Source organism: Convolutriloba macropyga, chromosome 5, assembly GCF_964194025.1.
Source record: "Convolutriloba macropyga chromosome 5, txConMacr16.3, whole genome shotgun sequence".
Classification (NCBI taxonomy): Eukaryota; Metazoa; Xenacoelomorpha; order Acoela; family Convolutidae; genus Convolutriloba; species Convolutriloba macropyga.
In genome coordinates this window covers 74,967,620-74,985,858 of record NC_134472.1, presented here as the reverse complement: position 1 = coordinate 74,985,858, position 18,239 = coordinate 74,967,620, and the positions used below count along the sequence as shown (strand labels likewise).

Here is an 18,239-nt window from a genome sequence, read left to right as displayed (position 1 = left end):
CTACCTAATCTTAATACATTGCGGCGGCTCTACCTAATCATAATACCTTGCGGCGGCTATGCCTAATCTTAATACATTGCGGTGGCTATACCTAATCTTAAAACATTGCGGCGGCTCTACCTAACCTTAATACATTGCGGCGGCTATACCTAATCTTAATACATTGCGGCGGCTAAACCTAATCTCAATACATTGCGGCGGCTATACCTAATCTTAATGCATTGCGGCGGCTATACCTAATCTTAATACATTTCGGCGGCTATACCTAATCTTGATACATTGCGGTGGCTATACCTAATCTTAAAACATTGCGGCGGCTCTACCTAATCTTAATAAATTGCGGCGGCTATTTCTAATCTTATTAAATTGCGGCGGCTATACCTAATCTTAATACTTTGCGGCGGCTATACCTAATCTTAATACATTTCGGCGGCCATACCTAATCTTAATACATTGCGTTGGCTATACCTAAATTTAATACATTGCGGCGGTTATACCTAATCTTAATACATTGCGGTGGCTATACCTAATCTTAATACATTGCGGCGGCTCTACTTAATCTTAATACATTGCTGCGGCTCTACCTAATCTTAATACATTGCGGCGGCTCTACCTAATCTTAATACATTACGGCGGCTATACCTAATCTTAACACATTGCGGTGGCTATACCTAATCTTAATACATTGCGGCGGCTATACCTAATCTCAATACACTGCGACGGCTATACCAAAAAAATGTTGAAATTTACTGCGAGGGGGATTATCCGTTAATTCCCTCTGCCTGTACAATTCCCCGCCTGTACAATTCCCCTGCCTGTAAAATTCCCCTGCATGCTGCCTGTACAATTCCCCTACGCGCTGCATTAATCCCTAAATGACCTCTAAAATCACGTGACAACTGGCTCCGGAAAATCTCTGCTCTTTCCTAACTACTCACGCCCCTAGATTTATTCCCTATCTTAATACTTTACTGCAAACCCGCTCAGAAAAATACTTCTATACCCTATCTTAATACATGGGGTCTACAACCCACCGTGGAGCCTTGCTCACTCTATTACTACTTCTAACCTAAAAAACAGTCCTCCGCTCTTGTGAATGTCTCATATAACCCTAAAAAATCTACAACTGGCTTAATTCTCGGAAAGTTAGCATTGCAATTGTACTATGGAACAACATAAGCAAAAAAAATGGTATTTTTCATTGTGAATAATATAACCATTTTTAAGAAATTTTTTCCATATGGTCTATCCGTGATCAACAAAATGCCTACAAGAGGAAAAACCATCTTGACTTTAAAATCAAAGTTGACGAGCAGCCTCCTCCCAAGGTCTTTTCTTTTCAATCGCCCAGGACATTGGATCACAAATCTATTGCAAGGATAACAAATGTATTTATAACTGCGAAGCAAGCTCAAAGAAGAAACTTCAATGGACAAATCAAAATACTGTAAACATTTTTGTTTACGAGACCTGAAATAGGTTGATTGAGATGTACTTTACACAGCATCAGAAGCTAAACACATGCATCGTATTTTGAAGAAAATTTTAGCTGATGTTTTCCGCTCTCATGTCTCTCTAATAACGGTCACAATACGGACGGAAAAACACAAATTTGAAGTAAAGGGCAACAACTTTATATCGGGCATCTATAAAAAATCAGAGTTAGAAGAAACGAAAAGGAATATTATAAACGACTCAAGAAAAACTAAAAAAATACTCCCATAATATCTGCCTCAAAAACTGTTTTGTTCATATTATTACTAACAACAAAATGGCCCAGTTTTTCAAATGTGAAATGTCTAAATTAGGTCAAAAACTTGGAAGCGCTCGCAATTTTTTCGTAGTATCCATGGAACATATAAAAATAGCTTTGATTATCAATTCCTAACAACGAAAGAAGTTATACCGAAACCGAAGAAATTAAACTCAAATAAATTGTCAGGTACTTCCGAAATCCCATCATGAGATCCTGGGAACGGTTTTTTACTTTTTAGCTGAGCCAATTAAATTGCTTTTTAACCAAATTTTATCGGAAAGAAATTTTCCTGATGATATGAAAAAAAGCAATTGTTATTCCATTATTATTAGAAAAGGAGACAACTCTTTGACTGAAAGTTACAGAACAATACCGTTCACACGCAAAAGTCTTAGAGCATTTGCTTCATGTGCATACCTAGGATTATCATAATATTTTTGCAAAGCTTCCCCATACTCAATTTGGTTTTGGGTAACAAGGTCTCAACGAATATTGCTCTCGTTTACTGTAGATAAAGTGTTAAGGTACCACATAAAAAGATACCACATGAAACTTCAATGTGCCACAGAAATCAGCATAATTATATCACTGCAACTTTAATAGATCTATCTGAAGCTTTCAATTAGATAAATGAACAGATCTTTCTCTATAAGCTGCATGATTTAGGATTTGCTCAAAATGCAATAATCTAAGTCAATGGTTATCTATTATGAAGGCAACAAAACACCACAATGAATCATGTCGAATCCAAAAGGATTGAACTATATCAAGGTGTCCCAACAGGGACAATTTCGGTTCCCCTTCCTCATAACCTTTATATTAATGACTTAAACCAACAAGGAATTTCTAACGCAAAAATAATTCAATATGCCGATGACACTATCACTCTTACTTACCATATTAACTTAAAATAAGCAACAGAAAATCTTGAACCGTTAAAAGGATATCTGATTATACTGAAAAGCAATGTCTAATGCTCAATCTCCAAGATTGAATTTATTACATTCTAAATAAAATCAGAACTAGAAGAGACCAAAAGAAACAATTCAATGATTGGTAATCGAAAAATAACAAATGTCATTTGCATAAAATACGCTGGTATTTATCTTGTTTGCACTTTCAGTTTTCAGGAATTAAAACACATATTATGCAAATTGGCTAAAGAGTAAACGCATCAAAAATTATTTTTGCTTGTTTCTTGAGCAAACAAGACTACTATCTCTGAATGCCTTAGTAGTAAGTCATTTACACTACTCAGGTCCTTTTTTTAGCCATTTCGAAAATTTCGAAACTTCTTTCCTACTTTGAGGAAGCAATTAGGCTGGGCTTCGAGGATGTGCTTCAATCATAAAAAATATTACTGTTCCTCTGATCTGAAACTAAAACATCGAATTCTTCCAATAAAGCTAGCTTTTATTGGGTTACAAGATACTAAATTATTTTATGATAATTACCAGAAACCAGCTTGACATGTTTGAAAAGCTACACTTAAGAACATCGAATTTGGGCTCCAGCCAGTGAATAAAAAAAACTGCTTCAATCACACAATAAACTAATCTGCACTAAAAAACCCTATCCGGAATCTCAGTTCAATCCTCATATTGAGTTTCTTAAAATAATCGTTTCAAAATTATAATAGAAATGGATGCACGACTGTTCGTTCTAAAGAAGCATCTTCAAATGTTTTGTTTTCATTTATTTAAACAAAACTCGAATAATCCGTCGTACGGCAAGGCATCATGGAAATGTCTAAAGTTTTCATACAACCACATTCACATTTGATTTATTTTTTCATTCCCTGCTTTGCCAATTGAAAATGTTTTGGTTAATAACCTAATGGGAACTCAATGTGTTTTTTTTTCTAAAATTTATGTCTGATCAGATATAATTAAAATATCCCAATTTTTGCTGCTTTTGAGATCATTAGGAATTAGAGAAAATACAAAGTTTTTGATGAAAAAAAAGAATATTTGCAATGGCTTTTGGTTCTAAAAAATTCGGTCAAATAATTCTTGTAAAACAGTTTTTTCAGTTTGCTGTAATCAGGCAGTGAATTTCCCAAAGAAGATTCAATTAAATGAAATCATCAAAACTTCATTTTTGGATGCAATAAAATTGAAATCATTTGTTGGAATTCCAAAATCAGGCCATCATTCGTTTTTAAACGTTGTTCGGAACCCTTCCAACAATATAGAAATTTGTCTAGCAATGTGTTTTTAAACAAAATACGAGTATAAAAACCCTAATCTCATGTTCAAAGAAATGACAAAATATGCAAAATATGAAGTCTCTTTATTTGATTTCAGATTTTCTTTTTGCAACTGTGAAAATGATTTCTGCTAGATTTCAGGGAGCAGCAAACGTAATCATCAGACCTTATAATTTACATGGGACACAGAACAGTTTTCATGAAGATACTTGGAACTTCGATGAAAATTTCTCAGCACGATTTCAATAACATTTTGTGGTTTATTTTTTAGCTTCAGATCGATTTTTCTGAGAGAAAGAGATGATAGGATTGGTCAAATTTTGTTCACTAGCTGCTCACCGTTGAGCAACTTTTTCTGGGTATAATTTGAAGTTTTTCCAGTAGCCTAATAATTTTTTTCTGGTATATTCTCTCAAACAGTCCAACATTAATTTTCTTCGGCACGGGGATCACTTTTATAGCATACATACTGAGTAACAGTCATAATATATCATATAGTCAGAATATATCTTATTTTTCCCAATTTATTCTCTATCGACAACCTTTTTGTTGGGAAGAAGTCATTATCTCGAATTTAATGAGCAAGGAAAAGAGCTATTAAAGCACAGCAAAAAACTATTCTCCCAACCATGACTTATGTTTCAAGGCCGCGAAAGGGACCCCTAGTAACGCCAAAATCATTTTTTTCAATTTAAGAATATAATCCGATCAGTTTGCAGGTTTGTTTATTTTGCTTATGGTATTTTTCAAGATTATTTTTAGAATTAGCAAACTACCATTAAAATTGTCAGATTTTTCATTTTTTTAGCCCATTCTCTGACATTAATACATAGCTCCTTGTTTTTGCAGGAACACAATTTTGAAACAGTTATTGAAAAATCACTGACAACTTCGAAATCATATAAAACCAAAGGTCATTTAACATCATTTATTTAGAAATACAAAACACTTCTATGTCTGCATTTGTTTTTGAAAATATTACTTCAACTTCTGAATTGGTAATGCTAATATTAGATATTTTGCGTGCAAATTTGCAAATTCTGCTTCCCTTCAAACAGAATTTGACAAATTTGCAGTTATATGACCAAACTAAGGCCTTACATAATAACGCTTCCACAATAAAATTAATTGTGAAAGGTCACAGCAAAGGTCAATTGCGGCAATGCTGCAAATTTGACTCTCATTTTAGTTCATTTTCGGGATCTTTTCCTTTTGTTCCCCCCCCCCCCCCCAGTACGTTATGCGCCCCCAGTTACAGAGCACGTGCCATTACATAGTAAATCAATATGTAAAAATATGGCACGTGCGTCTGGGGGGCGCAAATAATATGCGCCCACTAAGCTGGGGGGGGGGCACTAACGTAAAAGATCCCATTTTCGATAAAGAATATGAAAATAGTACTACAGATTGAGTCAGATTTATTTTCAGAACGCGTTCAGAATGATTGCCGCATATTTCCTTAACACAGTTTCTAACAGCGTACCGTGGCCAAATGTTTTCTGTTTGAATCATGCGAAAGTTGAACTCAGCAATAAAACGAAATCAATTTGTACTTTTAATTTTGAAATATTTGGAAATTTTTTTGAAATTAATCAAAAAGCTCTCCCTTTTAGAGAGCACGCAAAACTCTACCCGGATTGATGTCAGATGACCAACTAACCTTGTTGCTTAGTACCTACAATGGGCACATGTATATTTTCTTGGAAAATTGGGACTATCTGTTGCTTCAATCGTTTATCGTTTTTGTCATGCTGTTGATGTGCATCTGTGCGTGTTTAATCGAATAACATTGCTCATTGCTTTTCCTTTTCAGCCAATAATCAATACAAATTATAGCATTCTTTTTGTTTATTCATATATATTCATATATAACATGCTTCTCTATACCAGCTTTGATAATCCTGCTCAAATTAACAATTCTAAATTTCTAAGTGTTGACATATGACTGCCAACATTTGCAGTAACAACGCTGGTTTTTGTTTTAAATGATTTTGTAATGCTACCGTTATAAAAATGATTTTATTATGAAAGACTGCTTGAATTTGTTCCAAATCTAACTCTTGAATTGAAAAATTATCTTTGGAAGGGTTAGCATATACAATGTGATGATCCTAACAGGTGTAAAGTCAGGTGAAGTTCGATATTACTTTCCTTGAAACCATTACAATCGAATTTTTTTGAATTCTGTTATAGTCCACAGTTCCTCATCTGTTAAACATTGAGAACACGTTTAACACGGCCAAGAAATCTATAGTCATGAAAAGTAGAAACTGCTTCTGTTTCTACTTTTCATGACTACCTGTTTGGATGTTCATATTTGGTCTTCCGGATTAGAATAAACCATGGCTACACGTGTCAAGCGGTCATGGTTTCTTTTCTTAGCTGGTTTGTTTTCAAGGAACAATTGTTTCAAAACGTGCAATTGAGCATCAATGTGGTCATTTGAATGTCAACGTTTTCCATTAAGCTTTCATTCATCAATTTTTTCATGTTTTAAATTTGAACTTTGAACTCTAACCTGTGGCTTTTGAAACGTTCGCTTATTTCAACTTTACGTTCGCTTGTTTCAACTTTATTGATATGCAGCAATTTATAGTCTGTCCCATAAAGTTGAAATAAGCGAACGTTCGAAAAACGCCATTAACATGCAATTGAGCATCAATGTGCTCATTTGACTGTCAACGTTTTCTCCATTAAGTTTTCATTCATCAATTTTTTTCTACATGTTTTAGATTTGAACTTTGACCTTTTAACTCTAATCTATGGCTTTTGAAACGTTCGCTTATTTCAACTTTATGGGACACGCTATATGAGAGAATATATATATAGAGTGGCCCATAAAGTTTGAAATAAGCCAACGTTTCAAAAGCCACAGGTTAGAGTTCAAAGGTCAAAGTTCAAGTTTAAAACATGTACAAAAATTGAATGAAAACTTAATGGAGAAAACGTTGACATTCAAATGAGCACATTGATGTTCAATTGCAAGTTTTTGGTGTTTTTCGAACGTTCGCTAATTTCAACTTTATGGGACAGACTATATTAGTTGCAAACAACACCATCGCTCAAAATGCCGAAAGCTTTTAATCATGTAAATGAACACGAACATGCTTATATGAACGTCAGTAACTTATTTATTTTCCTAATCTCATTGTCATTTATAGTCTGTCCCATAAAGTTGAAATAAGCGAACGTTCGAAAATGTCAAAAACTGGCAATTGAGCATCAAATTGGTCATTTGAATGTCAACGTTTTTTCCATTAAGCTTCTATTCATCAATTTTTTCCACCTGTATTAAATTTGAACTTTGACCTTTAAAATCTGTCCAGTGGCTTTTGAAACGTTCGCTTATTTCAACTTTCTGGGACACGCTATAAAATGTCTAAGTTCAAACAACAAACAGCAGCATATTGACGTTCATTTGCATGTCTGAAGTTTTTCGAACGTTCGCTTTCGCTACAACTTTATGGTATTGACTATAGTAAGTCCCATAAAGTTACAACGCAAGCGAACGTTCGAAAAGCTCGGGGCATGCAAATGGGCAGTGTTTTGCTAGATATCTACATGTTTTAAATTTGAACTTTGACCTTTGAAACGTTCGATAGCGTTGCAACTTTATGGGACTGACTATATGTAGACTGTGACCTTGATTGTGGATGACACAGACGTAGGACCAGACGATTAGGCAACCGTTATTGAACCACTAATAAACAACACCTCTCATTCTCTTCTGTGTTGAACGGCGAAACAACTGCTCTTGTGCTGCTCGTGAAATTTCGAAGAGTGAAGCGTTGAGAATGGTTCCGACAACTGCATCTGTCATTTTGTTTGCAATGATTGGACTTCTGATGCACGGAAGTATCGCTCAAGAAGATCCATTTGCTGGATTCGGTTTCGATTGGGGTGACGACGATGATGATTGGGGAACTGGCCCCACCGGAGAAGGATCCTACGAAACGGCTGCTTGGACCCCTCCACAAGATTGCTACGATGAGGATTCGAATTGCGATTCGTTTGTGGGTCAGGGATATTGCAGACCTAGTAGCAGATACTACTCGTACATGCAAAATAACTGCAGGAAAGCTTGCGGGTTCTGTCAGCCAAGAGGAGGGGGTGGTGGTCGAACACCCGAAACTGGGGGACCCAACTGCGGATATGTTTCGTGCCCTACGACTAGGTGCAGATCCGATGAAGTGTACTCCCAGAACATGGACGAATGTTGCCCGAAATGCGTCAAAAGGCCTTCACAGGGTTGCACCCCAGTGTTCAAACAAGCTCCCTTGTATGGTGTGAAATATCAAGGGTACAGTTGCGATACGATTGGTGACGTTGTGCAGTCGGCTTGCTTTGGAGTCTGTGCCAGTGCTAGCGTGCAGCTTTTGTCTGGCCGGGAGTTCCAGCGTTGCGAGTGTTGCAAATCGTACAGGACCGAGACCCTGAGTACCTTGATCCAATGTCCCTTCCAAAGCACCCCTATTAGGTAACAAGTTTTGAACGCTGTTCAGTGCGGGAGGATCTAAGTGCTCTTGCGTAAAACGCTGCATACAAATGTGAATGTTCAAGTGAACTCCGAAAAAACTTAGGGAAAACTTAAAATTTACATAGTAGCAGCTTATTAAAACGATCGACAACTCTTATCGCCCAAAAGCCTTTATCATAATTGGAGCTCACTCGCAAATTTTGACGCCTGTTAATTACATTTCGACTTCAAGTGCAAATAAACGTAACTGTTTACCTTTATTTGGTGCAAACCAAGACGTGATTTTAGGTGCCATAAACTTCGAAATGAAAATTGAAAATGAAATCTATAAGGTTGCGGTGTAAAGAATTCCAATTTCATTCGCAGGTACTCGTACAAAGTGATCACAGCGTGCGATTGTTCGGAATGTGATGCGAATGGTCAGTACTATGCTGCTGGGAGCAGCGGAGGAAGTGGACAGCGGGAGTTCGCCATGGCAGGGATGGCAGCGGGAGGCGGATCGGAGGATGGAAGCTCAGCTGAAGTGGAAGGATTCAGTGGCATGATGAGCAATGTTGACTCGTTCAATCAATAATACAAAGTTGTACTAAATTGTACTGCGTGATAGAATTTGTGTAATTGATTATCAGTTGAACTGAGAAATTTAATACTTGTTCGCAAGGTTTTTACTTGGCCCACACAGGGATTAATGTGGTTTATATATTACCGTGAGGATAAGGTTGAGGTTGAGGATAAATTTACCTCGTTCGTACGCTTAACCATGCTTGAGGAAGTTCAAAGAATTATCGCTTCACAAAATGATCGAGAGAAGTCTTTGAGTGAGGCCAAGTGATTTGTACAGCTACCTTTGTTTCAGAGTTGGGAAAACCCTTTAGGACTACGTAAATTCCAAGTGCCGAAACGGTCCAAGTAAGAAGGGAAGGAAGTCATAGCTTCCGCGTATTAATTCTGTAGATTCAAGACTGTAATTCTCTTCCCGCAGTGTTTGAATAATTTTGATTTTTGCTAATTGGCCTGAACACTGGCTACATGCTAGAGACAACTAGATTTTTTCTCTGGGTCTGCTATTTCGTCCCTCGTTACGAAGTTCCCAGGCAATTTTTGGTTTAATTGGAGCTATGGTCGTGGACCTTAAATTATCTGAACCCAAAATGACAAAATAATGGCAACCGTTAGGATAAAAATAATTGAACGTAGAAACTAGTAGACCGTTCATTTGACATTTGCAAGCCAGTTTTTCAATTTTTAATTGCAATCAATTTCATTTAATTGCTATCATTTTTAACCCTTGCAAAAAGGTTCTTCAAAAATTGAACGGAAACAAAAAAATGAAAGGCTAGGGGACTGTAGATACTAATTTAGGGGTGTTGATACTAATTTAAATTATATTGACAATTTTTTTTCCGCAAAATTATTTTATGGAAAAAACTTTCAATCATAAAATGTAAAAATTTCCTGACCTTTGTTTGGTTTTACAGTCCATAGTAGTATTTTTCTTGAGCCCATTTGGCAAGATGAGAGTATTCTACGAACACAAATACTTTCAATTATAATTACGTACTGCTTCCTGACCACAGTTTGGATTGTTCACAGTTCATAATAGTATTCTTGAGCCAATTTTGAAAAATGATAGAACAACTATGGAGGTGTTCACATAATGCGATTTGAGAAATTGAGCGATCGTTTAATGCGGCATGCGGAGTGATTGAATAAAACTTAAGAAAACCGCAATTAGATCTAGCTGCAGAAAATTATTGAATGAATTTGCACTTCCGTGTTTTGGAAAATCACTAATAAAAGGCTGTCAACCATCTAAAAACAAACCCTTTTCGGTGTTTATCATCGCTTAGCTTGTCAACTTTTTCGTCGTATTTATTGAATGTTTCAGTTGCGATAATTCTTTCAACAATGACTTCTTCCGCCGCAGCAGATAAGTTATCTGGGGACCAAAGAGCCTTCTAACAGATATCTACAAAATATCGATCAAACCTCTCTCTTTTACAACAAATGCGACCATTGTCGATCCTCAGCTAGTCAGCTTTCTCAAAATTCAAAATTTTACACGCATTGACTGCTTATTGTTTGGCCAAAAAAATTTCAAACAGTAATTTCCATTTAATAATCAGATTACACGCCAGAAGTAACCACAAAATAATTGACTAATCTAATTTTTAAAAACACGCCGAACTGAAGAAATCTTTTCCAAAAGTTGACTGAAGATCCAGTTGAAAGTTAACTAAAAATAACTGAAACTTAGTTAATGATTATGTCTAGTAGAAAAGAAATCCGTTTGAAGTTATTCAATTGACTTTTAATCGGAAAATTATTAATTTTTAATTATTTCAATTGAACCAAATATTTTCGTGATAAGTCGAAAAATTATGGCATTATTAAGTTTTCTCTTACAATCTTCAATTTATTTCTTTTGAATTCCGACCACTGACGTTTTCGTATACTAATTAAATCACGCAGGAGGATTCTATAAATTGCTAAAACAATCAATTATGAGTCAACTGGAGAAAATATGTTTTAAAGTCAACAAAATACAAGTTGACGGTTGCAATGTTGACAAAAAATTTACTTTTTCGTTTTGTTATTAAGTGGCTTTCTTTCAGTACTAGGATTGCAAATTTGCCAAATGGTAGATTTGGCAGGTCATAGTCAAGGAGGACCCTAAATTAACTAGGAGCTTTTAATTGACATTTTGCGGCAGTTAAGGAAAAAAATTTGCTACCTTCAGTTAAAAATTACCTGTTCTTATTCTTTGGAGTAAAAGTATACAGGTCTGCTGTTGAGTTTTCACTAAAGCCAAAATTGGCAAATTTCCACAGAACCAATTGAATAGCGCAAGCAGCAACGTCAATTTAAGTCTTGAATTGAGGCGATTGAAGAACAACAATTGTCATGTTTCTAAATGTCAGTTAACAGTTCTGGAACTTTGTCACATTAACAGCTAAATTGGCGGAACACTACAATGAGGATTAGTTAGAAGAAACAAAATAAACTTAGCAGCAAAATATACGAGAATATGATTTTAGTTTTTCCAGTCAATTTTGTTTTGTTTTTTCAGTTGAAGCGAAATTATACTCTAGCTATTTTTCGCGCATTTTCATATATTAGAATAATTGCAGTTAGTGGTGAACCTGAGGCCAGCTGGGAGCTTCATTTTCTAAGTCATCGGAAGCATCAGGAACGATCAACAGAATACAGAATTGAAAATCATTCTCCTTACCAAATTAGGTTTTTCGTTTTTTTTCTCGTCTCAAATATCCCATATTCAGTGAACTCGAGTTTACAGGTGCCCGCAGAATTGTACAAAATTTTCTTAAAAAAATTTTTCATAATTTTTCTTTAAAAATTATATTAATGATTCTATACGTTTGCAGTTGCATCAAATGGTTTACGATATGCAGCAGGAGGCCATAGAAAACACCAAATAGATAAACGAATTTTCATATTTTTTTCACTTTTGTCTTTTAAAAATGTTTTCTGTGGAATTCTTTCGCAAAAGGAATATCACAGTTGTTCAATTGGATACGGTTTCTGTCGAATACAAACAGAAAATCAAACTGTAAGGCGCTACATTGACACGTGCTCAGTTATTGGGGTACACAAATACTTGGGAGGGACAAACGGAAAAAGTCCAACTTGTTTTCCAGTTTTGTGTACAATCAAATTTGTATAATCACATATAATTAAATTAACGCAATTCAAATTTTTAAAATTTCTAACAATTCTATTCTTCATATAATTTATATTCTGCCTTACTTATTACTTTTGCCCCCCAACAAATCTTTTTTTTTCCTTTTCCTATTTTACTTTGAAACAGATTTTTAAACAGCTGCCATTTTAACCTGCATAAAAGATTGTAGCTATTTTTTATAAAAATCATAACTAGCCTCTAAAACTACAAAATGACGTTTCTTTTTTCTCAACGATGCGTACAGAAATATTGACTGAAGAAAAAAACCGACCTCGCATATATTCCACCAATTTGAAAAAATGTTGGAACAATAAGAGAACTCAGAGCGTAGGACTTATACCATTAGAGGCTTCAGAGATCAATGTATTCTGATCTCACGTTAAACAGTAAAGGTGATAAACACTCCTTCGAAAGTTAAATTCCAATCATAATATCTAATGAGACGGATATCAATAGCGAGGCACAACTATCTTCCACAACGTATAACGGCCAAAGGCCCCTCTCAATGGCCCGGCAAATCTAGCTTGATCTTTTTAGCAGATATTTCGTCTGAGTCGACTTTCGACTCAGACTGGTCACCAATACGTTTTCGAAACATAAAAATATTAAGCCTAAAAAGAGCGCAATCAATTCAGTATATTAGTAGGCTCAACGAAAATTATGTTTAACGAACTTTTTCCGAGCTTTTTATGCCAAATAGAACGTATTTTGTGTGCATTTAATCTTTTTGTAAGGCTTACATGGTTAAGAAATTACGTAAAGGTTAAGAAATATGACGTAATAAAATTTCTCGCTGGATAGATTCTCGCTTTATTTAAATAGCGCTTTAAATCCTCGCTGCTCTTTTATTTACTCAGTAACATCCTCCAGCCCGGGAGAAAATGTTGGGAGGATCGGTACAAGCTTAACGAGTGGGCGGACGAGCGATCCGGATGACGTGCGTAAGACGGCGGAGCGGGCGACGCTGTCGGAGCCGTACCGAAGTTCTTCAATCCGAGCAGTTGGATAGTAACCCCTAGGGTTGCTTTCTTCAACGATCCAAACTAAATCACCGACCTTGAGGTGCTGCTCGGCAGGCGTCTGCCACTTAGATGTACGGTTCAGCGCAGGTACATACTCCTTAAGCCAACGTGCCCGAATTGCATGGGCGTAGGACTGTGCACGGGCGTACCGCTTACGATGATCGAACTCGTCGACGCCAACGATAGACGGAATTCCGGTTGCTTGGTTACCGAGTAGAAAATGGTTAGGTGTTATTGCGCCTAGGTCGGACGGGTCGGCGCTTACGGGCGTTAAAGGACGTGAGTTTAGTGCGTATTCGACGAGACAAAAAGTAGTGTTCAAAACCTCATCTGTGAGGCGACGCGTACCGAGGATAGTGTACAGTACTCTTTTAAACTACGAACTAACCTCTCCCAGATGCCACCTTGGTGTGGCGCACTGGGTGGATTAAACCTCCACATAATGCCCTTATTGGCAAGTTCGGCAGCGATGTTGAGCGTATTCCATTTTTCCACACATTCACGGAGCTCTTTCTCCGCTCCAATGAAGTTCGTACCATTATCCGACCAAATCATAGCAGGAGTACCCCGACGGGAGACGAACCGCTCCACTCCCATTACACAGGAACTAGTGTCCATGGACGGGACAACTTCAACATGGACAGCACGAGTAGTGAGACAAGTGAAAAGAAATCCCCACCTCTTCTCGGTAGTCCGACGAACTGTGACGTAGAATGCGCCGAAGTAATCAACCCCGGTGTTGGTAAAGGGAGGAGACTGGTATGCGAGTCTCTCCTTTGGGAGGTCTGCCATGATACGTTGAATGGTTGCTGCACGGAACTTTCTACACAAGACGCAGTTTGATTTGATGGAACGCAGTGTGGAACGTAGTTTTAGGATGACATACCGTTCTTGTACCTTTGACCTTAAGTAATCGATGCCCTGATGATGGTTCTTCAAATGAGTATGCCGCAGAAGCAGTTTAACAAAAGTATGACGCGCGTCCAGCACGATAGGATGCTTAGTGTCAAAGTCAATTTACACTAGCCGTCGGAGTCGACCAGAGGAACGGATGAGACCATGAGGTCCAATAAACGGAGTAAACTGAGCAATGCGGCTGCTCTTCTTAACGGATTTGTTGTCAAGAAGATCCTTTCTTTCAGTATTAAAGGACTCTCCTTGAACCAAGTACTGGAGATGACGCTCGGCTTCGTCAAGCTCAACAGGGTCGGCTATGCTGCCGTCAACGGTACGGTAACTTTCATGAGATGGTAAAAGACGGAGCACATATGCGGTGACACGAAGTAATTTTTGATAAGAACTGAACTTATCAAACGGGATCAGATTAATGCTTTGTTCCTTTGGGGAATTGGTTAAAGATGCGGCTAAAGATGAGATGGAGTCATCATCTTGTTCCTTGGTTACAACGCCGAGCTTGATGTTATGAACGACGTGAGTATTTGGTACAAAAGGGAATTGCTTAGTTCTCAAGAAGTCAGGACCCCTCATCCAGCTACTTGATTGCAAAACTTCGGCGGACATACCACGCGTGCCAGCATCTGACGGATTATCACAAGTGGCGACGTGGTTCCATTGGTCAACGCTGGTGCTCTCCAGGATTTCACTAACCCGATTTGCAATGAAGATGGGGCGTTTGTTTGTTGAGTTTATCCACTGCAAGACGATTGTACTATCTGTCCACATAAAGACTTTGTCCACAGTAACCGTTAATGCTCGACAGATTTCCCTTTTTAAACGGGCAGCGAGGAGAGCGGCTTGTAATTCCAACTTAGGAATTTACCTTCATAGGTGCAACACGGGCCTTGCCCAGGACAAACGCCAGCTCTGTTATAATCTCCCCGGAGGTGCAAGTTACTTGAGCCCTAAGAAATCCTACTGCACTGAATACGTCTTGCGAGCTATCACCAAACATGTGGAGTTCAAGATGTTGGAATGGTCCTGAAAAGTAACTTCTCGGTATAGTGATCTCAGCTAACCACGGCAGTTCAACACACCAGGCAAGGAATCTGTCAACTGTGTCTTTAGGTAACTCGTCATCCCAACTTTGTCCATTGATACGCCAAATGTCTTTCAAGATTAACCGAGCACCAACAGTGAACGGTGCGACAAGACCAATTGGGTCGTAGACCTTTGACACAAGACTTAGGACCAAGCGCTGTGTTAAACTTTTCGTGATGGTGCTGTTAGTACCCCTGCTCACAACCAGAGTACCGTTGTTGTGATCTGACTTAAGCCCAAGCACGTGCATTGATTCCCCCCTTGATGAAACGATGACCTTCGGTTCAGTGGATTGAGCAGACCCATCAATTCGGTCAGCCAGATCTGATACATTGCTTACAAACTTAGTAAGCTTGAACCCACCTAGATGGAGAAGATGTACCAATTCCTTCGACCTAATGAGGGCCCTCTCGGGGGATTCCACTGAGTCCAAGTAATCGTCCATGTAGAAGTTCTCAAGGACGGCTTTCGCAGCTTCTGGGTACTCCTTAGCATTATCGCGTGCCGTGCGCTGAAGTGCGTAGTTGGCGCAGGTGGGAGAATCTTTTGCCCCAAAGATGTGGCGTGTATACTGGTGTACCACAACATTTGATGTGGGGTCCTCCCGCCCCAAAAAGCGCAATGATGGCTGATCACATGGTAACACTCCAACTTGGAGGAACATTCCCTCGATGTCGGCGGATACGGCAAATGGATGTTGTCTGAACCGTAGGAGTACATAGATTAGGTTTTGCAGTAGGTCAGGTCCGGTGAGTAATGACTTATTAAGAGATGCGCCATGGAATTTTGCTGCTCCGTTTAGTACCCTACGAACCTTGCCCGGCTTGTTCGGGTTAACAACCGGATGGTGTGGTAGGTACCACTCTCGTTCCGAGCGACTTTCCACCTGAGCATCTTTGACCCTTAATACGTAGCCTTTGTCTAAGTCCTCTTTGATGGTACTCGAGTACTTTTCCCTTAATGTCTGATCTTTCGTGAGCCGCTTTTCCAAAGACTTTAATTGAACAAGCGCTGAGAAATAATTGTTGGGCAGTTCGATGTTATCTTCAGCCCATAGCAATCCGACATCGTACCTTTTTCCATTATGCACGGTGGTGTTTTCAAGAATTTCATGCGCACGTGCATCCGAGGCGGATCGTGGATCTACTTGCTTAAGTGCGCCGTACGACTTCATGTCGTACCAAGATTTTACCTGACTAGCGAGTTCATAATCCTGCTCCACATTAGCTTTGAAACAAGTCGAGACTAAACCTGAAGAAGACGGTAGAGGGCCGCTTAGAACCCAACCTATGGGCAAGCGAACAGCGAAGAGCGAGGAGTTCTCGTCGGCAGCGAAGTACTCTAACGGGCGGATGGCATGATACACATCCTGTCCAAGTATCATCTCGATGTTTCCATAGCAATATGTAACTGGGTCTAGAACTGCTAGGTGCGGGTATGTTTCCTGAAGTGCTTTAATGTTAATGACGTCGGCGCCTACATTGAAATTTTCCTTTACGTAAGGGCTGACTTCAAATGGTTCAAATGCTTGGTTGTCGCGTGGTGTTACAATTAGTTCAACTAACTTAGTGTCTACAACCTCCACGGTATTTATACCCTTGACTGTTAGTTTCAATGCTGTGCCGTGCAAACCAAGTCTATTTGCAAGATCATTGGACACCCAAGAGTTACTGCAAGCGGTATCACACAAAACTAAAGCCGCGGTATCTTTACCAGAAGAGCTCTTTAACTGAAATTCAGTCACCTGAAGGAGGCCTTTCACATTACTCACAGATGACAAAGTGGTGGTCTTACTCGATGATTGGACACTAGGAAGTTTACTTTGATTTGCGCCAGCATTAGAATTAATGTTGTTGTTGTTTGAAGGGGATTTTGGTGGATACACCCTCTCAGCTCCATGAAGTGTATTATGGGAGCTGTTGCAACCGTCCTTCCTGCATTTCCTGAGATTTGGGCATTGCCTAAACATATGCTTTTCTCTCAAACATGAGAAACACAGTTTTGCTTCCGCCACTACCTTTGCTCGCTGAGTGGGAGACTTTTCTTTAAATACCCTACACTCCCAGATGCGATGATTGCCTTTACACACAATGCAGGGAGGGGTTGCAGGCGTTGCCGACGTTGAGGCTGGTCTCTGAGTGCCCTTAGTTTGTGTATTAGCAGCAAAAGTTCTTGAGGCAACTTTGGTCTTTACTACTGAGTTGGTGTTATCCTCAGTTCTTGCCTTCGATGAAGTTTGTTTCATTAAATCATGTGCCTCGGCCTTCTCCTTCAACCAATCGTTGAAGTCAAGGAGTGTTGGCTTTACCCAATGTTTCTTCACTGTGAAGAGTGACCAAGACTTTTTCAGATTGGGCGGCAATTTTTGCACAGCAGTGTTGAGAAATGAGGCGCTCTTAAGGTCTGAGTCATATGAAAGTGATTTAAAGACCCCAACAAGATTTGAAATTGTTGCAGAATAGTTTATGATGTTATCACTATTGTGCATCTTTTATGGAGGAAAAGAGCTGAGTTTGTCTAAGTGTGCACTGACTAATGCCTGTGGTTGGCCAAATTTACGTTCGAGTGTCTTAAATGCGTCCTTATACATTACACCACAGTATGCGAACTCAGCGATGACGGTTTTAGCTTTTCGGTTACAAGAGTTTTTAAGTATGTTAACTTGACATCATCAGTCAAGGACTGTGCGTCTATGGCGCTTTTAAATTGTCCGAACCATTCGTGCCACTGCAGGGGATCACCATTGTACTGTGACAACTTCCACTCGGGCAATGGATCGTTCTTACAAGTAATTGCCTCCGCCAACTGCTTTATCAAATCCGCAGAGTCCAAAGGAGCCGAAGGTGTGGGATACGGCGGGCCACCCCAACACAACGGGTTCGGAACGGTAGCTCCATACGTTGGCGGAATGATCGGAGTGACAAAGGTGGTGGCGATACCTGTGGAAGAACTAAATGGATTCGCTTGCATGAAGTCTGAAGTTACATAATTTTGAGGCACCGCTGCTGCTTGTACATGAGAAGAGCAATGAGATGTAGTTATATGAGGGTTGATTAACGGGGCCGGTTGTACGG

At 38.8% G+C, this 18,239-nt stretch overlaps 2 protein-coding genes across 2 annotated transcripts in view; one reads left to right on the top strand and one right to left on the bottom strand.

The window, feature by feature from the left end:
- Nucleotides 1–18,239, bottom strand: part of LOC142339651 (uncharacterized) — a 349,015-nt gene that overhangs the window by 64,666 nt on the left and 266,110 nt on the right. The window lies entirely within an intron of this gene.
- On the top strand, nucleotides 7,675–9,102 carry LOC142339642 (uncharacterized). Its single transcript, XM_075389828.1, has 2 exons — nucleotides 7,675–8,442; nucleotides 8,809–9,102. Exons 1-2 carry the CDS (start codon nucleotides 7,760–7,762, stop codon nucleotides 9,014–9,016), a joined length of 891 nt encoding a protein of 296 aa, XP_075245943.1. The 5' UTR covers nucleotides 7,675–7,759; the 3' UTR covers nucleotides 9,017–9,102.

Coding starts and splice junctions, on each gene's coding strand:
- LOC142339642 (XM_075389828.1), top strand. CDS start 7,760: ATGGTTCCGACAACTGCATCTGTCATTTTGTTTGCAATGATTGGACTT. Junction 8,443..8,808: donor TTCCAAAGCACCCCTATTAG/GTAACAAGTTTT, acceptor TTTCATTCGCAG/GTACTCGTACAAAGTGATCA.